This window comes from Saccopteryx bilineata, chromosome 1, assembly GCF_036850765.1.
Source record: "Saccopteryx bilineata isolate mSacBil1 chromosome 1, mSacBil1_pri_phased_curated, whole genome shotgun sequence".
NCBI classification, from domain to species: Eukaryota; Metazoa; Chordata; class Mammalia; order Chiroptera; family Emballonuridae; genus Saccopteryx; species Saccopteryx bilineata.
Genome location: NC_089490.1, coordinates 127356103 through 127377543, shown reverse-complemented (window position 1 = coordinate 127377543; position 21441 = coordinate 127356103). Strand labels below are relative to the sequence as shown.

The following is a 21441-nucleotide window of genomic DNA, read 5'->3' as shown; positions in this document are numbered from 1 at the left end:
CCTGTGTCTGTTTTTGTTATTAAGCTCTCTAGAAGAAATGTAGTTCTAGGGCCCAAGTTAGATTTCACCCCACTTCTGGTTCTTCCATTTGCTGCCACCTCTAACCAGTTTACAAACTAAGCCAAATGGGAGTAGTTTTATATTATCCTTTCGGAATTATTTTAGGATCTGCCCATCTCCCCTCCTCCTGTGCATATTTGCTATATTCAACGGTACAGAATACTTTTAAATGCTTCCAAGTGACAAAATATTCTCTGATCTCCCAGGTACACTGTGGACTCCTTCTTTTTCCCCCTTCAGTGCCTAGAACAAGTGCTCACCCCAAGGTTCAGGATGATGGCAACTTCATACTAGGATACACTTGAGACAGGAGTATAGGATTAGGTAGTAGGTGAGATGCTAGCAAAGAAAGAGGCAAATTAAAAAGGAGACTCGAAAGGATAGAAGAGAAAAAAAACGAGAAAAAAAAAGATGTTGAACAAAGAAAGAATTAAGTAGAAGAGGAGAATAAAAAGTGAGAGGAAAAATAATGGGGACTCATGTGAGTCACATCTACGAGCACAAAAAGCACTCAGGAGGCCAAGATAACACTGGTGGCTTGCATCATCACAGGATCAACTTTAACAACTATCATCCAGGTTACTTTGGGAAAGTTGGCCTGAGGCATTACCACTTAAAGAGGAACCAGAGATTCTGCTCAACTGTCAACCTTGATAATGCATGGACCTTGGTCAGTGAGTAGACACAGGTAAATGCTGCCAAAAACAAGTTTGGAGCTGCTCCTGTCACTGATGTGGTACGATCAGGCTACTACAAAGTTCTGGGGAAGGGAAAGCTCCCAGAGCAGCCTGTTATGGCGAAGCAGAAGAGCTGAGGAGAAGATTAAGGGTGTTGGGAGTCCTGTGGCCTGGTAGCTTGAAGCCACACAGAGGAAAATTCCTTAAATGTTCACAAGTGCTTTTCAAAAAATAAAATAAATAAATATATATATATATATGTGTGTGTACATATATATGTGTGTGTGTGTATATATATATATTCCTCAAACTAAGTATGAGTCAGCACTTCAAGGCCAGGACTAAAATAGGCAAACTGATCCAGGGTTCTATAAACCACAGAGAAAATAGGAAACATAATTTCCCTCATCCTGGCCAGGGCTCAGTCTGTTGAAGTGGTCTATAATAGAGTGAAGAGGAAACTGAGAAGAGAAGGTTAAGGGGATGAAAAACAATTTTTTTAAAGTCAGTTCTCAATTTTTATTAAGTGGTAAAGAGCTGCCACATACTTTTCTTCCCACCTCATGCTGTTCTTCTTGAATTTAATTAGCAAAGGGAAGAGGTAACCAAAATTTTATTTAACAAAATTTAAATAAGCGGGGGGAGGGGTGTTTATGGTTAGAAAATAAAACTTACCTTTCAGAGAAAATTTTTAGTTGTTTATCATATTTTTTGTGTGTGCGACAGAGACAGAGAAAGGGACAGATAGGGACAGACAGGCCGGAAGGGAGAGAGATGAGAAGCATCACTTCTTCCTTGCAGCATCAATTGCTTTCTCATATGTGCCTTGACTGGGGTGGGGGGGCTCCTGCAGAGCAAGTGACCCCTTGCTCAAGCCAGCAACCTTGGGCTGAAGCCAGCAACCATGGGGTCATGTCCATGTTTCCATGCTCAAGCCAGCGACCTGGTACTCAAACTGGTGAGCCCGCGCTCAAGCCAGCAACCTTGGAGTTTTGACCCTGGGTCCTCTGAGTCTTAGTCTGGAGCTCCATCCGCTATGCCACTGCCTGGTCAGGCTGTACAGCATATTTTAAAATACAGTTTTGTTTTACACTTAGAAACTGTGAAAACACCTATATAAAATGTCTTTGGAAGGGTGCCCTATTTTGCAATGTCTGCTCTTCCAGATTCTTTTGGGCTTCAGATGTTGAGAGGAATTCCATGTTCTCATTTCCTATGCCAATGATGCCCAAAGACTGTAGAGTCTTCCATTTTTCAGCCTTCTGACATCAAGAATTAGTAGGGGGCAAGAATTATTGCCTATGCCCAATTCATTTCTACAATGCAGCCACTTAATACCATCTTATCCAGAATGATGTGTATTTTATCCAATTTAAACATATCTAATTCATTCACCCAGCTGAAGTACTCATCTAAAACATCCATGAAATTGTGGATGAATTCATAAAACAGCATCTCATTCTCAGTGCCATTAACTCCATCCACAACGAAGAGGACTACATACTGCAATATATCAGTTTTAAAACCTTATATTCAACAAAAGAGCACTGTGAGGCTCAGGGTGGCACTGGAACTGGCCACGGTTCTTTCCCATGGAAGCTTACTATTTGAGGGGTGTGGGCTTCTTTGGGGAAGCCATTTTGAGAAGCAATTTTCCACAGCAGTCACTGAGTCTAGATAAGAGGGATTGGGGTAGTTAACATTATAGCAGGAGAACCAGCTAAGACAGGTCCGGGAATGTGTAGACTGCTATGTCAGCAGAGGCCTCCAGAACAGTGTATACACTATAAAAAGCTGGACTGGAATCAGAATGCCTGTATTCCCGATCTCAATTCCACAACTGAGGAGTGGGTAACCTTGGGCAAGCCGCCAGCCCTTTCTGTGACTCAATTTTCCTCTCGAGTTAACTTCTAAAGATTGTCCTCTCATATAAATGATTAGCACTGAGGAGAGTTGCTTAGGTGGCAGTGGCTGGGCTGTACTGTTGAGATGCTGTGGATTCCTGGGAGACTCAGGTATTGGCATCTTTCTGCCAGTGACACACCTGTTATCATCACCATCTTTTTTCAGTTGTCCCCACAGTACCACCATTCTCTGGGCTTCCCCACCTCTACCCACCACCATCAAGTTCTTCCATTCTCTTCATTCTGCTCCTTAGACCATTCTCACAACTATTGTATCTATCTGTATAATTGAATAACTTAACATTATAATCATCTGATTACCAACCTTTCTCCATCTCCAGATATTAAGCATTTGAGGTTAGCGATCACATATTTCTAATTCATTTTTGGCTTCCCAACACTCACCAGTGCCTCTCAAGTGATTGATCTTGAGTGTAGTATGTCTACTTGAGGGAATGACCTGGAAAACAAAAGTAAACAAGGGCCTCTAATTTTTTCTCAGGCCTCTCGCTTCCCTCTCCACTCCTTAGAAAGTGTATTTTGACCCTCTGCTTCTCCTTAAGGGAATTTTGTCTACACTGTAAAACCCTTAAGTAAATGGTTCCTCCAAACCTGCTGCCCTAATTTCCAGCTATCCGTTCAAACAGGTCAGAAAGTAACTTCCTTTTGGAGACCTTCTACCTTGAGAAACTACAGCTGTGATAGCAGCAGTTCCACCCCAACATTCCCAATGTGTCTGTCTTCACATTCTGCCTCGGACACCGTACTAGTTTATCAAGCTGGGAAGATTTGCTCTCCATCCCCAGCGCATGCTTCCATACACTCCTCCTCAGTTTTTTTTTTCAGTAAGATCCTCTTCTTTCATAAGGACTCCCATTTCTATCCCTACCTCAGTTGTTCTTCCCTTCCAAATTCAGGTGTGGCCTCCATTCCTCCCAGTTCCAGGCTTAGAGGCAACCTCTCTCTTAGAGGCTTTCCATCTGTAAAAACTATAACCTGAAGTAAGAAGTACATTTTACTTGGCAGCCCAGTATACATACCCATATACGTGGAACGTGTTTTTCCATAAAATACATATTCTTTTTTTGTTTGTTTGGTTTTTGTTTTGTTTTGTTTTTTTGTATTTTTCTGAAGCTGGAAACGGGGAGGCAGTCAGACAGACTCCCGCATGCACTCGACTGGGATCCACCCAGCATGCCCACCAGGGGGCGATGCTCTGTCCCTCCGGGGCGTCGCTCTGTCGCGACCAGAACCACTCTAGCGCCTGGGGCAGAGGCCAAGGAGCCATCCCCAGCGCCCGGGCCATCTTTGCTCCAATGGAGCCTCGGCTGCGGGAGGGGAAGAGAGAGACAGAGAGGAAGGAGATGGGGTGGGGTGGAGAAGATGGCGCTTCTCCTGTGTGCCTGGCCCGGCATCAAACCTAGACTCCTGCACGCCAGGTCGACGCTCTACCACTGAGCCAACTGGCCAGGGCTAAAATACATATTCTTGATGAGTGAAGATCACAAAATTGTCTACCTCATGTTTCAGTTATTTTTACAGCACGGATCATTGTAGTTAACTGGCTTTCAGGAATAAATGAGTGTTGTCCCACGTTTGAAGACCCTGTTCAGTGGGGCTGGTGTTCCTACACCTCAGGGCTGGAGAACTTGGAAGTTGGTCTTCTGCGAGCACCCTGAGGAGAGGCCCAAGCCTCCAGCTGTACCCTGAGCTCCTCTTGGCCGCCTCGTGCCGTCCACTGCCTCAGTGGAGGGTTTCAGGGGTCACTGCTGGCTGGGCTTAAGTGGGCCTCCACGTGAACCTAGTGGTGGGTCTCAGCATGGTCGCTGTGTGGGCCCCGACTCGCTGCACTGGGTTTCCGGGGCGGCCACACCGTGGTCCTGAGGCTGACGAGCCAGCCTCGCAGGGGCAGCCGCCGTGGGGAAGTGGGAGGCCCGCCCACAGGCCCGGGCGCGAGGCATGCCGGGAACCGCACTTCCTCCTCAGGAGCCTCCAGAAAACCACAGGGCTCCCGGCCAGGCCTGCCGCCCCCCAGGGAGCCGACAGCATGTCTGAGGGCAAAGCTGGCGGGGCTGCCGGCCTCTTTGCCAAGCAGGTGCAGAAGAAGTTCAGCAGGGCCCAGGAGAAGGTAAGCGCCGCTTCGCTGCCCGCGCGTGCCGAGGCTGGAGGCGGCTCCAGGGGCCCCACAGGCCTGGGCCGAAGAGAAGGGCCTCGACCTTCCTCCGGGAACCGGGCTGAGGAGTGGGAGTCCACGAACACAGGCAGACTTAGAGGGAGAACATCACCCGAGCTTGGGCGAGGATGAGGGAAGCGGAGGAGGCGGCGGTCTCCCTCAGGAACCTTAACGCTCGGGCTCACCCAGAAAAGATGAAGGAGAGGAACGAACGCTGGCGACGGCTAGGCAGCAGTTTTTGTCCTAGCAATCCAGCAAGGCTGGTATTTTACAGATGATGACATTGAAGGTTCAAAGTAGGTAATTCTCCCAAAGACCTAAGATAGATGACCAGCTGCGCCGCCCGGGAAATGTCACTGCTTGTCTTAGACTGAGACTCGGAGTCCGAGGACTCGTCAGTCTGCTTGGTTCTCCCTGTACTTAATATCACCCTGCCTGCCCCGGGTGTTGTTCAAGCTGATGTAAGAGAAGCCCCTGTCTGCTTGCTCTAGTTCCTCTGGCGTGGCACAGTTCTGTCCGGGTGCTGAGGTGCGTCTGTCTCCGTAGAGAGTGTCCTTGGTCAGCTCTTGGTGGCCTTGCTCTAGCACGGGCGTTTCGGTAGGCTGTCCGTCTATAACTTGCCTTCCTCGGTAGGTTATGTGGACACTTCTCTACACGTTTAATGGTGTTCTGGTTTCTATATATTTATCCAGAGTATTTTCTTTGCTTCTAACCTCAGCTTCTGCTCTCCTCCTGTCAACACTCTGGTAGATGAGGTGGTGTGGGAAGATGAACAAGCCAGAAGAAAAGGGGGAAGGAGAGATAAGGGCCTGACATCGAATTGTGGTTTTCTAAGGGTTCATGGTCTTTGAATAGCAGCAATTGGATGAATATACCACATGCTTAAAAATGGAAATATTTGTGTCATCTTCTAAAAACAGAGCACTGGCTTGGGTATTGGGAGGATTAAAGGCAACCAGCTCTCCCAAGTGGGATTAGCAACAGCAAATTGATGGAGATGGAATATAGATCTAGTCCCTATCTTTACAATGGAAGTGGGGGGTGCGGTGGGGGGGAGAAGCTGTGTCAGGTGAAAGAGGAGAGGAAAAGGGAAAGGTTTGTGTGGTAGACTTTGTTACTTCACCTTACCCTAACCTCACCTTTGTCATGGTTTCAGCCTCTCAGAAGGCTGTCATTACAGGTCTGCTAATAGAGAGCAGAGACTATGGGAAGGTCTCATTCAGGGGTCGGGAACCTATGGCTCGCGAGCCAGATGTGGCTCTTTTGATGGCTGCATCTGGCTCGCAGACAAATCTTTAATAAATAAATAATGTTAAAAATATAAAACATTCTCATGTGTTACAATCCATTCATTTCCTACCACTCATGTTCATAGTTGCGGGTGGCTGGAGCCCATCACAGCTGTCCTCCGGGACAACAACAAATTTTTATTGGATAATATGTAATGTACACAGGTCGTTCGTTGTATGGCTCTCACGGAATTACATTTTAAAATATGTGGCGTTCATTGGCTCTCTCAGCCAAAAAGGTTCCCGACCCTTGGTCTTGTTAGAAGCAGTGTGGAAAAACAGGAAGTACTAGAGAAGAGGCGAAGGCTAGCTACACTCTGGGTTGGAAGAACAAAAAGAAAACCCAAAAGACAAAAACGTATGGATAACAGTTATTTTTAAAAGACACAGCAATTGATTTTGCCTCACTCTTTCACCTTCTCTCTTCATCCAGGCTATCATTGACACTATGCCCTTGCTTTGGGATTTCTCTCCTTTTTTTAAGTATTGGGACTCCTAGGTCTTGGGTAAATAATGTCCCTGATCTGGGCTTCAGATTCTGCATCTGTAAAATGAGAGCGTTGGTGTTCAGTGATTTGGAAACTCTACATGACAAGGACACTAGAGTGTGAGAAGGGGTGAGTCCTTGAACCACAGAGTCAGATACTTCCAAAAGGGAGAACCAGCTGCCCAGACCCTGTTTTTTCCTAGTCTGAACCCTGAGAAGGCAAAGTGAGGAACAAACTCAAATCTGCCCTGGGGAATTCCCAAGTTATTTTAGAAAACAAGAAGATATTCTGAACTCAGACTTAGACAAAGGGCAGGCAGAAGTTGAACCTGGAGTAGTTCAGCCAGCACCCTAAAGATAGTGGATGCTTCATGGATGGAGTGGGAATGGCCTGGGATGGGGGGAGAAGCTCAGCTCAGCCTGCTAGAGTCCTTGAGTATTGATAAATTATTTTTATTATTGAATAGGAAGTTATTGAAGGCAAGGTGAAGATGACAGAAGTTACGGTCAAAAGAAAGGACTCCCTGGGAAACTGCAATTTTTCTATTCGAAGTTGGCTGTAATCTGAGTAGTATGTAATAACTAACATGTCAAATAGTCAAGGGTGTCAGATATCAAGTGCCCACTAAGGAAGACATGATCTTTCCCTTTTTGGAGCCAACATACTCATGATATGATCTCACTTCATCTTTTCAACTCTTAAGCATGTTATTAGTATCCCAATTTTAGAAATGAGGAAACAATGCTCCAAAGAGATTGGCACGTGGCAGAACTATCACTGGAACTCAGTTGTCTTGCCTTTGGATGCCAAATTCAGACTACTCTCTTTACAAGGTTCCTGATAAACCACTCTGACATCTGTGCCTCCCCACTTTCCGCTGGCCTGACCATTTCCTTCGGATCTTTTCACAGGAGCAAAGCTGGTAGTGGGACACCTTGTAGTCAAGTCACATTCTCTGAAAAGCTAGGAGTGTAGATCTGGTGACAAACACAGTGAAGATGAAGCATTCTTGTTTTATTTTCCAGTGCCCACCCAGACTTAACACGAAACAATTCTAACTAACTGTAATATGTTTTTATAATATGATATATATGACATGTCAAATTAATGCTGTTGCCAACTGTTTGTGATATCTCTGTGGCAAACCTCTCAGATCTCTAATCCCCCCAAAAGGGCATTGTTGACCACTCCTTTGTTGGTCTTTTTCTCTATTGACTTTTACTCAACTTGTATCCCAGACAGTTCAATCAACAATATTTAGAGAAAAATTCTTCTATTCAACATACCAGGCTGGGCCCAGAAGGGAATTCAGAGATTAGTAGGAGGCATTCTTACCTGCCAGAAGCTTACTCTCTAGTTAAAAAAAAAAAAATTAGTGACCTGAGAGAGCTGCACCTTCTGTGGGAATGAAGATTGAGGAGGATTGAGGGAGGTTTTTTAGTGGAGGCTGAATTTGAAATAGAAATTGTGGTTAATTAGTAGTTCCTCAGATAAAGTGTGAGAGAGCATTTCAGCTAAGGAATGCCAGCATGAGCATGTCTGGAAATCCTTTTAGGCAAGTGGTGGTGGGAAAAAAGGTTGGGAAGTATATTAGGCCCATATTAAGGAAAGCCTACTTTAACATACAAAATACAGCATTGTTGTAGCACCTAGGAAAATTTTTTTTAAAGAATTTCATAATATCTAATGTGCAGGCTCTATTTAAATTACCCCAATTGAGATATAATAAAATAAGATATAAATTATTATGGGGAAGGGTCATGGTAAGGAACTATAGTCACCAAACATATCTGAGTGATTTTTTTTAAAGCTTTACTCTCTCATCCCAATCTACACAAAAATTATCATCTCTCTCTCTTTCTTTTTTTTGTATTTTTCCGAAGTTAGAAACGGGGAGGCAGTCAGACAGACTCCTGCATGTGCCTGACCAGGATCTACCTAGCATGCCCACCAGGGGACGATGGTCTGCTCATCTGCACCATTGCAACCGGAGCCATTCTAGTGCCTGAGGCAGAGGCCACTGGGCCATCCTCAGTGCCCAGGCCAACCTTGCTCCAGTGGAGCCCTGGCTATGGGAGAGGAAAAGAGAAGTAGAGAGAGAGGGGAGGAGGAAGGGTGGAGAAGCAGATGAGCACCTCTCCTGTGTGCCCTGGCCGGGAATCAAACCCAGGACTTCCACACACTGGACCGACGCTCTACTGCTGAGCCAACCAGTCAGGGCCCCAATCTACACAAAAATTGAAATACATCAATGAACACTGGAATATTCTTTACCTATTTAATCGAGTGTTAACATTTTGGCACATTTACTTTCTCTCTTGTCCCTGCTCTTTCTTCTTAAATATCTACAGCCTTCCAACTGCTAAGCTAGACAAACTGGGGCAGAATCCTCAGTGCAGGACTTCAAGGATTGGCATTACATGGACCTTCAATAAGAAGTGATCCAAAGTAGAATTTATTGAAATCTTTCAACAAATATCCGCAGAGCATCTATATATCCTCTTTCTTCAAGTAACTTGTTAAGAAAAAATATCTACAGCATAGTATAAGTACCATGAAACCTGGCCCTGTTGCTTATGGCAACAAATAACTTCAGGTCCAGGGCACTGGGTTATGTTTCTAGGGTAATAATACTCATCTTTTCAGTTTCAGAATTGAAGGTGGGAGTGCTCTCTCAGCGCACACACTGCCTCACGTTCCAAACCTTTTTGCCTTGAGCCTTTTGGGGATTGGGAATATAGGTCTGCTTTGGAGTATGTCACACTGACTTGAGACACAGTTGACTCCTCTGTCCTTTCAGCCCCCTCACCCTAAGGAGAACCACACCCCAAGCACGGGAAGGGAGGGGTAGCAGGAAGGAAGTGAGAACTGTCTTAACCACTGAAAGTGGTATTGCACCTTTTTGGTAGAAGACAGTGTTTTGTTGAGGGGAGAGGGGAGAGCCAAGGAAGATGGCTGGGTGTTACACCAGGGCTGGGTATTAAGTAAGGTGGAGTTAGAGACACAGACAAACACATTTGGTTAAACTGAAAAGGAAGTAAAAACAGGTATTTATGGGAGAGAGTGTGGAACTAGACATAAAGATAGTAGATTTGTATTGAATACTCACCTTAGGTCAGTACTGGAAAGTAATTTATAGGTATAATTTAATTATATCAACAACCCCAAGAAATACTATTATCTTAATGGGGGAAAAGGAGTTCTGTAAACTGAGGCTCACAAATTTAAATGATTTGCCCAAAGGCTTATACCTGGTAAGTAGAAAGGCCAAGATGGGGGCATATATCTATCTGTCTGACTCCAGAGTCCTTGATCTTAACCATTATAGAGCTCCAAAAGTGAGAGACATTAACCCCAGGATTAAGAATGGAGTCTTCCTCACTCCCAAGACCTGGGCAATCTGACATATGATTCAAAGACCAATCTCCTTCTCTAACTTTCTTACACACATTCCCCATAACACCCTAAACCAGCTATATTGTACTGTCTCATGAAGCTGCTATAAATTTGCATACTCCCATTACTTTTCTGATGTTGTCTTTTCCTAGAAGCGTCTTTCCACCCTCATTCTTTATACTCTATTCCAATCTAGCAAAATCTTAATTCAGGACCCAGCTCATTGGTCCTCTCCTGTATCAGTCTTACTGTCTTTCCTGTTATAAGTATTAAGTATCTATTTGCTGGATACTGAGAAATCTAGATAAGTAGGCAAGTACCCAGTCCTCAAGAAGCTCACAGTTTAGAAGGAAACATAGATAGATAAATACAAATAATAAAACAGTAACAATAGAGCCTGGCCTGTGGTGGCGCAGTAGATGGCCTGAAACACTGAGGTTACCAGTTCAAAACCCTGGCCTTGCCCAGTCAAGGCACATATGACAAACATCCAATGAATAGCTAGAGTGAAACAACTCCTTCTCATTCCGCCCCCCTCCTCTCTCTAAAAATCAATAAATAAAAATTAAAAACAAAAACAAAACAGTAATTGTGGTGCATATGCATATACGGTATAGAAGTTGTAATTGCTTGAGAGAGAGTGATTAACTTAATAAGATGAAATAGATGTGATCAAGTGTCACAAAGGATATGGATTATGAATTGGGTTTTTTTTTAGATAGTGACATGACAGCCAGGGTGGGGAAGATCATTCCAGGAAGAGGGAACAGCTTCTACAACAAGCAGAAGTATTGCTTATTCAGGAAATTAATAAAGTGTTGAGGGGAGACTTACAGGCAGGGGGAACTATGAGAGCTGAGACTAAATGAGTAGCAGATCATTGAGATCTGTATGCATGCTAGAGCTTGAACTACAACTTACAGATACATAATGGGTATTTAATAAAAATTTGTTGAGAAGATAAATAGAGAATCAGATAGGCCTATTATAGCAGACCAGGTGAGAAACAATCAGGGCCTGGGCTGAAGCAATGACAGTGAGACTAGAAAGCATGGGATGATTTTCAGAGAACTTGGGGAGGGATTCAATGAAGGAAGTAAGAGAGGAGTTGAGGGTAGGAAACTCCTGAGATTCCAACTTGGACCTGAGGTATGGTGGTGCTCTTGGGTTCCCAGTGGAGAGGAAATAGACATGGATAGCATTCATTTTTAGCTGAATTTTAAATGTGTTTTATCAGGACTTCTTAAAGTTTTCCACAAGGGCCCTCATAAGAGAAGAGTCTCCTGCCCACCTTTCTAACATCATCTATTTAGAGGGAACTACAACTATAGTTATAGGAAAGAGTGTCTGTAAGGTTCATTAATATCTTTAAAAGCCATGCACATTTTACATTCTTCTTATTCTTGTTTTTTTGTTGTTGTTTTTTGTTTGTATTTTTCCAAAGTGAGAAGTGGGGGCAGCAGACTGCTGCTGTGCCCGACTGGGATCCACCTGGCATGCCCACCAGGGGGCGATGCTTGGCCAGTCTGGGGCATTACTTCCCTGCAACTGGAGCCATTCTAGCACCTGAGGCAGACACCATGGAGCCATCCTCAGCGCCTGGGCCAGCTTTGCTCCAATGGAGCTTTGGCTGCAGGAGGGGAAGAAAGAGATAGAAAGAAAGGAGAGAAGGAAGAGTAGAGAAACAGATGGTCGTTTCTCCTGTGTGCCCTGGCCGGGAATTAAACCCTGGTCTTCTATACACCTGGCCGAAGCTCTACCACTGAGCCAACTGGCCAGGGCTTCTTATTCTTGTTTTAATATAAGACTCCCCATTCCCCCCCCCAAAGAAAAACGTTGTAAATAACAGTGTCATTCCAGGAACATGTACCTTATTTATTCTGGGCTTTATATATAGCCTCTAGCATACTGCTGCATTCCCTCAAGAGTACCCAATTTGAAAAGAGCCACAAAACATGATTGTTTATTCAGTAATGTGCTATAGTTCTATCTCTGTTGGGCTGATATGAGTGACACGGCCCTTTAGTTGCATCTGAAACTCAGAAAAACCAGGGTCATATGAAGCCAACATATAAGAGAGATTTGACTGTATGGACCTTTCTGACTTATATCCCCAGGTACTGCAGAAGTTGGGGAAAACTGTGGAAACCAAAGATGAACGGTTTGAACAAAGTGCCAACAACTTTTACCATCAACAGGTAATCTGGAGGATGGGGAAGGAAAGCTTGGAAGAAGAAAGAGAATATGAGGACTGAGAGGCCAGCAAGCATTTCTACTAAGTCATCTTTCCCCAGGGGGAAGGGCCGCTAGGTGCCCTGCTGCTTATCCTTCCCCTGAAACCAGAGAACTTACCTTTCCTGTTCCTGCTGACCTTCAGTTCTGGGTGGGGAGGCAGACAAGTGTTCTTTTCTCTTAGGGTATGGCAGCATCACTAGGTCCTTAGACAAAATCAAAATGAGCTCCTGCCACCTTATTCACTTCCCAGAATGCCTCTCTTGCACCTAGGGCTCTTATCTCAATAGTCCCCTATTTTTCTTGTAGCTGCTTTGTCTACTACACCTACCTATCCCATCTAAGCCCTTTATTCTAAAATAAAATCTCCATCCATTCACCTGTCATTCTCACCAACATCTCCTATTCTCACTGTTCCCTCTGTCTTCACTGGATATTAGTGGTAACTTTATGTAGAAAATTTACATTAAGACGTGGATAACAGAGGTTTAACCTTCCACGGGATATTTGACTTTTCATCTCCATGTGCCAGGCATCATACCCAGTGCTTTACACAAAGCTTTTTATTTTATTTCATTGGGTGTGGGGGACAGGTTGTAAACAGGCTGAATTCTTATAGCCTAAGGCTTAGTTTTTTGTTGTTGTTTTTCAGAGAGAGGGATAGACAGGGACAGACAGACAGGAATGGAGAGAGATGAGAAGCATCAATCATTAGTTTTTCATTGCACGTTGCAACACCTTAGTTGTTCATTGATAGCTTTCTCATATGTGCCTTGACCGTGGGCCTTCAGCAGACCAAGAAACCCTTGCTGGAGCCAGTGACCTTGGGTTCAAGCTGGTGGGCTTTTGCTCAAACCAGATGAGCCCGCACTCAAGCTGGTGACCTCAGGGTCTTGAACATAGGTCTTTCGCATCCCAGTCCGACGCTCTGTCCACTGCGCCACAACCTGGTCAGGCTACACAAAGCTTATTTAATTCTTACATCAGTCTTGGAAATTGTGATCCCTTCTTTAAAATAAAAGGGAGTTGTTAACTCATGAATATCCAGTTGCACTGCAATTCTGACACTGACTACCCACAGTTAGGTCAAACTTCACAGGTTAAGAGCATTTCCGACCAACTGGCTATTAATTTGGGGGTTCCAACTAGCTTCTCAGCTCCCATAATGACTCACAGAACTCAGGAAAGTCTTTTAGCTACAATTACAGTGTTATTATAAAGGGTACAAGTCAAGACCCGTCAAATGAAGACATATAAGATGAGGTTTGGGAGGGTCCCATATGTAAAGTTTCTGTGTCCATAAGACATGTCACCCTCCCAGCACATTGGCTAGTATCTCCAACCAATGGAGCTCACCTGAGTTTCAAGTGTCTAAAGTTTTTATTGTGCCTGACCAGGCAGCGGCACAGTGGATAGAGCATCAGACTGGGATGTGGAGGACCCAGGTTCGAAACCCTGAGGTCACCGGCTTGAATGTGGGCTCATCCAGCTTGAGCACAGGCTCACCAGCTTGAGCACAGGGTCACTGGCTTGAAGCCCAAAGTCACTGGCTTGAGCTCAAGGTCGCTGGCTTGAGCAGGGGCTTACTCACTCTACTGGAGCCCCCCAGCCAAGGCACATATGAGAAAGCAATCAATGAAGAACTAAGGTGCCACAACAAAGAATTGATGCTTCTTATCTCTTTCCCTTCCTGCCTGTCCCTATCTGTCCCTCTCTCTAACTCTCTCTCTCTGTCTCTGTCAAAAAAATAAATAAGTAAAGTTTTTATTGTGATTTCATTGCATAGTGAATCATTGGCCATGTGCTGGAACTTAATCTCTAGCTCCCCTCCCCTTCTCTGGAAGTTGGGCTGATATCACCTGTCTCAGAGCCCTAATGCTCTAATCCTATGGTTCATCTTTCCAGCCTGACCTGCCACCATTCTGAGGTATGCTCTGAGGGGCCCACCATGAATAACAAAGATACTTCTACTACTTGGAAATCCCAAATATTTGAGGCTTACTTCCCAGGAGCCAGGGACAAAAACCAGTGAAAATCTTTATTGTACATCAGCTAGTTGAATCATATGCAAAATAATCCTTTAGAATTACAGTAAAAGGATATTACTTATCTAACTCAGTAGGAGACTGTATGAGATCATTTGGAAATATTTTTAAATGCAAGGTCATTGGTAGGAGGGCCTGGGAATCTGTACTTTTAAACTTGTTTTAATGAAAAATTTCATATATACACAAACAAAAACTTGTATAATTAATCCATATGTACCCATCACTCAGCTTCAATAATTTTTTTAAAATTTTTATTTATTGATTATAAAGACTGGGTGGGGGGTTGCTGAAGCAAGAAGTATCAACTCATAGTTGCTTCACTTTAGTTGTTTATTGATTGCTTGTCATATGTGCCTTACCGGACAAGCCCAGGGTTTCGAACCATGACCTCAGCATTTAGGTCAATGCTTTATCCGCAGTGCCACCACAGGCCAGGCTTGGTTTCAATAATTTATCAACTCCTGGAAATTTTTTTTTTTTTTTTATTAAGTAGGAGGCAGGGAGGCAGAGACAGACTCCCAAATGTGTGCCGACTGGGATCTACCTGGTAAGCCCCGTACAGGATGATGCTCTGCCTATCTGCTTCATTGCTCAGCATCTGAGCTATTTCAGAAACCTGAGGTGAGGCCAAGGAGCCATCATCAACAATGGCTATGGGAAGGGAGGGGGGAGAAAGAGAGAAAGAGGAGGGAGAGGGTTGGAGAAGCAGATGTTCACTCCTCCTGTGTGCCCTGACCAGGAATCGAACCTGGGACTTCCACACGCCAGGCCGACACTCTTACCACTGAGCCAATCAGCTAGGGCCAACTCCTGGAAATCTTATTTCATCTTTGTCTTTACCCAGTTACCCCATCCTTGATCATTATAAAGCAAATTGTAGGTATCATCATTTTATCTATTAAAATTTCATATCAAGCCTGACCAGGCGGTGGCGCAGTGGATAGAGCGTCGGACTGGGATGCGGAAGTACCCAGGTTCGAGACTCCCAGGTCGCGCGCGGGCTCATCTGGCTTGAGCAAAGAGCTCGCCAGCTTGGACCCAAGGTCGCTGGCTCCAGCAAGGGGTTACTCGGTCTGCTGAAGGCCCACGGTCAAGGCACATGTGAGAAAGCAATCAATGAACAACTAAGAAGTCGCAATGCGCAACGAGAAACTGATGATTGATGCTTCTCATCTCTTTCTGTTCCTGTCTGTCTGTCCCTGTCTATCTCTGCCTCTGTAAAAAAAAAAAAAAAAAATTTCATATCAATCTCTAAGGATAACTCTTTTAAAATATAATCACAAAAACATTATTGAACCTAAAACTGGTTTTCTATGAAACATTTACTCATAACAAATCAAGAAGTACATCAAGAAAAAAATTGACCCTGGCCGGTTGGCTCAGTGGTAGAGCATCGGCCTGGCGTGCAGGGGACCCGGGTTCGATTCCCGGCCAGGGCACATAGGAGAAGCGCCCATTTGCTTCTCCACCCCACCCCCTCCTTCCTCTCTGTCTCTCTCTTCCCCTCCCGCAGCCAAGGCTCCATTGGAGCAAGGATGGCCCGGGCGCTGGGGATGGCTCCTTGGCCTCTGCCCTAGGCGCTAGAGTGGCTCTGGTCACGGCACAGCGACGCCCCCGAGGGGCAGAGCATCGCCCCCTGGTGGGCAGAGCATCGCCCCTGGTGGGTGTGCCAGGAGGATCCCGGTTGGGCGCATGCGGGAGTCTGTCTCTCCCCATTTCCAGCTTTGGAAAAATACAAAAAAAAAAAAAAATTTAATTTAAAAATAATGATTTTATAGTCTCCCATGCAGCAACCACTGTTTTTTATCCTTACAGTTACTTTGCTATGTACGTGTATGATTCACTAAATATATCCATTCTAAATAAACAAAATGTACAGAAATGAAATTATTCTATTCGTTTTATGACTTGACTTTTTTCACTTAACAGAGTAATACAAATATCTTCAGATATTTCATATTAACTATCCCACTAAAACATGTTTTAATATATCTAAAAATATTAACACTACTTTTTATGGGGTTTTCCCCCTTTTTTATTTAGAAATTAAATTTAATGGGGTGACACTGATCAATAAGAGTACATAGGTTTTGCCTGACCAGGTGGTGGTGCATCAGATAGCCTGCGACCCAGAGGACCCAGATTTGAAACACTGAGGTTGCCAGCTTGAGCATGGGATCATCTGGCTTGAGCACAAGTTCACCAGCTTGAGCACAGGGTCGCCAGCTTGAGCGTGGGATCATAGACATGACACCATGGTCACTGGCTTGAGCCCAGGGTCATTGGCTCAGCTGGAGCATTCCCAGGTCAAGGCACATATGAGAAAGCAATCAGTGAACAACTAAGATGCTACAATGAAGAGTTGATGCTTCTCATCTCTCTCCCTTTTTATTTCTTACCTCTAAAAAATAAAAAAAAGTATATAGGTTTCAGATGAATGTTTCTATTGCATTTGAATTGTTGATTGCATTATGTGCCCATCACCCAAAGTCAAATCATTTCTCTATCACCATATATTTGTCCCTCTTCACAATAATTTATTTTGTGTATGTGTGTGTGTGTGTGTGTATTTTTTCTGAAGTGAGAAGCAGGGAGGCAGGCAGACTCCCACATGCACCCAACTGGGATTTACCCAGCATGCCCACCAGGGGGCCCATCTGGGACTTTGTTTGGGGTGTTGCTCTGCAACCAGAGCCGCCATCAGCACCTGAGGCAGAGACCGTAGAGCCACCTTCACGCCCGGGCCAATTTGGCTCCAATGGAGCCTTGGCTACAGGAGGGGAAGAGATAGAAAAGAGAGGAGGAAGGGTGGAGAAGCAGATGGGTGCTTCTCCTGTGTGCCCAGACCAGGAATTGAACCTGGGACTTCCACACGCTGGGCTGATGCTCTAGCACTGAGCCAGCCAGGGCCTACAATAATTTCTTAATATCATAAAATACTTAGTCAATTTTCACTTCACGCTCCCTTAATTTTTTTTTATTTTTATTTTTTGCAGTTTGTTTATATCAGCCTCTGATTCACATGTTTAAATGTCTTAGAGTTAAGGTTAAATCTCTTAATCTGTAGGTTTCTAATCCCTCCCTTTTGTAGTTTTTTGTTGATGATACTATGTTGTTTTCCTGCAGTTTTGTGCAGTCTAATTCTGCTGATCGACTCTCTGTGGTTTTTTGTATTTTTCTGAAGTGAGAAGTGGTGAGGCCAAGAGACAAACTCTCGCATGCGCCTGACCGGGATCCACCCGGCAAGCCCACTAGGAGGTGATGCTCTGCCCCTCTGGGGCATTGCTCTGTTACAACCAAAGCCATTCTAGTGCCTGATACGGAGGTCATGGAGCCATCCTCAGCGCCCGGCCAACTTTGCTCCAGTGGAGCCTTGGCTGTGGGAGGGGAAGAGAGAGACAGAGAGGAAGGAGAGGGGGAGGGGTGGAGAAGCAGATGGTTGCTTCTCCTGTGTGCCCTGGCCGGGAATCAAACCTGGACTTTCTCATGCTGGGGCCAATGCTCTACCACTGGACCAACCAGCCAGCGCCTCTCCATGGTATTATTTAACATGTTCCTCTGTCTCTTGTATTTTCTGAAAATTAATAGTTAGATTTAGAGCCTTGATGAGATTCAGTTTTTTGTTTTTGTTTCTTTTGGTGGCAAGAATACTTATTATTATAGGTGTTCTATTTTTCCCCCTGGAAGTGCATAATGTATAATTATCTCCTTTTTTGTATGATATTAACAGCCATAGGTAACTATTATTAACTAAAGAATCTGTGTTTTACATGAAGCTTTTTAGGTAATTATGATGTAGCAGTTAGTCTGGGAATAGTATTTAGCAACCACTAATCTAGTCTAACTCCTTTGAGGGGAATGAGGATTTGGTTGAATGGAAAATGATTTTATCAAGGTAACATAGCATAAGAGTTGCAGAGGTAGGATTCAGACTTAAACCCCTGTGTTTTTTCCTCTGTACCTCAGTAGGAAGCCTCCCTGGGCCTCTTCTCAACTTCAGTTACCATTCTACTTGCAACTCCAGCATAAAAAGAACAGAAATCAGGAAGCTGACAACCACTTTGAAAGGTTTCCAGCTCTTGGCCCATTCTGTCCCTCAGTCCTTTCTCTCCCTCTCTGCCTTGTAATGGGTCTACAATGGCAGATGTGTGAGTAGAAAGAGTAAGAGATGGGATCATCAAGGAGGAAAAAAGGATCAGATGGGACAATTCCTTCAGAATTCCCTGTGAAAGCCCACCAACTGAATGTCACTTGATGGGGGAAAATATATTTGAGAAATGAAACAGAGTTAGATTAGGAACAAGGAAAAACTTTTCTCTTGAAAAAGAGAATGCTACATCTATAGTAATTTGTGTGTGAACATGCTTGGTAAAATCATTTAACAAACATTTCATGGGTGCCTGCTGCTGCAGGCACTGTGCTAGATGCTGGGACTTCAGCACAGATAAAACAACATACCTTCCTTCCAAGTTGTCACAGTTTAAGAAAGACAGTCAGGTCTGAGGCTGGACCTTGGGGACAAGGTCAGAGATTGAAAGTTAAGTATTCCAGAAATTGGACCAGTTTATCATGTGCCTTATTCCTCTCCCATACTTAACTTGTATGTAAACTTTTTGTTAATAAGTAAATATCATTCCCAAACTTTCTAGCCTTATTTCAAGGTCTTGCACTTGCCTATGTTCCTAACCAAATTTCCATAGGCGATTTTCTTTTAGGGCTCTCTCCAAAACATAGTATATTGGAAGAATTCTTTTTTTCAAGCAACATTTTAATCTCTTATTTCAAGTAGTGACACCTGCTACCAAATCATTGCCTTTATAATCAAATCTAGCCCTGGCCGGGTAGCTCAGTTGGTTAGAGTGTCATCCCGATACACCAACATTGCAGGTTTGATCCCCAGTCAGGACACATACAAGAATCAATCAGTGAATATATAGTTAAGTGGAACAACAAATTGATGTTTCTCTCTCTGTGTTCCTTTCTCTATATATATAAAATCAAGGAGGGAAAAAAAATCTAACAATCTGGCTTCATCTTTTCCTCTGGACCTCCATTAGCTCAAACATTTGCAGCACTTTCTCAAGAACTAGTCATACTATTTACTTGTTTTGCTGAATGGGTTTCTCTGAGTTCATTTTTCTCCAGCAAGTGGGGAACCCCAAGACAGGGACATTCTTCATTTTCACTACCCCAGTCTCTTAGGATATAGCTCTATCTGCCTACCTGAGTGCTTAGAAGAAGCTTCCAGAGGGAGTGGTTCATTAACTGAGGGCTGAGATAGTTTGTATAAGGATGGGAGGGACTAACTCAGACTCTTTACAATGCTGTCAAAATTTGACAAGGCTTCAGAGAGCAGAAGTGATACAAAGACTTAGAACTAGAAACGGCCTTACCTAGCATTTATAGATGAGGAAACTAAAGCCACAGAAGTGGAATAACTTGCTAGTTGGTGGCAGAGACAAGTGTTTGACTTCCAGACAAGTGGGAACCCAAGTCTGTGAGAGTCATGTTCTGGGGTGATTCAGCCTGGAGACATTTCAGGGAAGACAGGTCAGAAATAAAATGATATCTAATGCTGTTCTGCCACCTCATGTCCCATTACCACCACTTCATCTCCTCAAATGAAAGAACAAGAGCATAAATGAAGAACTTTGACCAGGAGGCTTGATTCTAAAACACAGAAATGGATTTGGACTTTTATGAAATGTAATGGAGGGCAGAAAGTATTCCCATTTTATGGACTATGGTATAAATAGTACCTACTAGTTTTGAACAGTGTACATACAACTTGCACAATCATACATGGTAGCCTTGATTATTGATCTGCTTTTTCAGGCTGTATAATATCTAATGGGATAAAAAATTAAGAGCTTTAGGCCCTGGCCAGTTGGCTCAATGGTAGAGTGTCAGCCCAGCATGTGGAAGTCCCAGGTTTGATTCCCAGCCAGGGCACACTGGAGAAGAGCCCGTCTGCTTCTCCACCCTTCCCCCTCTCCTTCCTCTCTGTCTCTCTCTTCCCTCCTGCAGCCAAGGCTCCATTGGTGCAAAAGTTGGTCCAGTCGCTGAGGATGGCTTTATGGCCTCCACCTCAGGTGCTAGAATGGCTCTGATTACAGTAGAGCAATGCCCCAGAGGGGCCGAGCATCGCCCCTTGGTGGGCATGCCAGGTGGATCCCAATCGGGTACAGGCATGAGTCTGTCTGTGTGTCTCTCCACCCCCAGCCCCGGCTTCTCACTTTGGAACTTAGTTGGTTAGAGCATCATCCTGAAATGCCAAGGTTGCAGGTTTGATCCCTGGTCAGGGCACATACAAGAATCAACCAATGAATGCATAAATAAATGGAACAACAAATTGGTGACTCCTACCTCTCTCCTCCCCTCAAAAATAAGTAAAAGAAAAACATTTTTTTTTCTTTCCAAGTGAGAGGAGGGGAAATAGACTTGCACATGTGCCCTGACCAGGATCCACCCAGCAACTCCCATCTGGGGCCAATGCTCTGGCCATCTGGGGCTGCTCACAACCGAGCTATTTTTAGCACCTGAGGTAGAGGCTCCACAAGCCACCCTCAGTGCCTGGGGCCAGTGTGCTCGAATCATTGAGCCATGGCTGAAGGAAAGGAAGAGAGAGAGAGAGAGAGAGAGAGAGAAGGAGAGGAGGTGGAGGGCTGGGGAAGCAGATGGTCGCCTCTCCTGTGTGTCCTGACTGGGAATTGAACCCGGGATATCCACATACTGGGCTGAGGCTATACCACTGAGCAACTGGCCAGTGGTAAAGACATTCTTAATCATTTTTTTTTTTGTATTTTTCTGAAGCTGGAGTCAGGGAGAGACAGTCAGACAGACTCCCGCATGCGGTGACGCTCTGCCCACCAGGGGGTGATGCTCTGCTCCTCCGGGGCGTCGCTCTATCTCGACCAGAGCCACTCTAGCGCCTGGGGCAGAGGCCAAGGAGCCATCCCCAGCGCCCGGGCCATCTTTGCTCCAATGGAGCCTTGGCTGCGGGAGGGGAAGAGAGAGACAGAGAGGAAGGAGAGGGGGAGGGGTGGAGAAGCAGATGGGCACTTCTCCTGTGTGCCCTGGCTGGGAATCGAACCCGGGACTTCTGCATGCCAGGCCGACGCTCTACCACTGAGCCAACCGGCCAGGGCCTCTTAATCATTTTTATTTGTGCCTG

At 44.7% G+C, this 21441-nt stretch overlaps 1 protein-coding gene across 2 annotated transcripts in view; it reads left to right on the top strand.

Moving 5' to 3' along the window:
• Nucleotides 1-4632: 4632 nt before the first annotated feature.
• BIN2 (bridging integrator 2) overlaps nucleotides 4633-21441 on the top strand; it is a 39275-nt gene continuing 22466 nt past the window's right edge. For both annotated transcript variants that reach the window (XM_066265150.1, XM_066265142.1), the window contains exons 1-2: nucleotides 4633-4769; nucleotides 12105-12185. In XM_066265150.1, coding sequence (XP_066121247.1) covers nucleotides 4689-4769; nucleotides 12105-12185 — 162 coding nt within the window. In that variant the 5' untranslated portion in view covers nucleotides 4633-4688. The remainder of the gene's footprint in view (nucleotides 4770-12104; nucleotides 12186-21441) is intronic.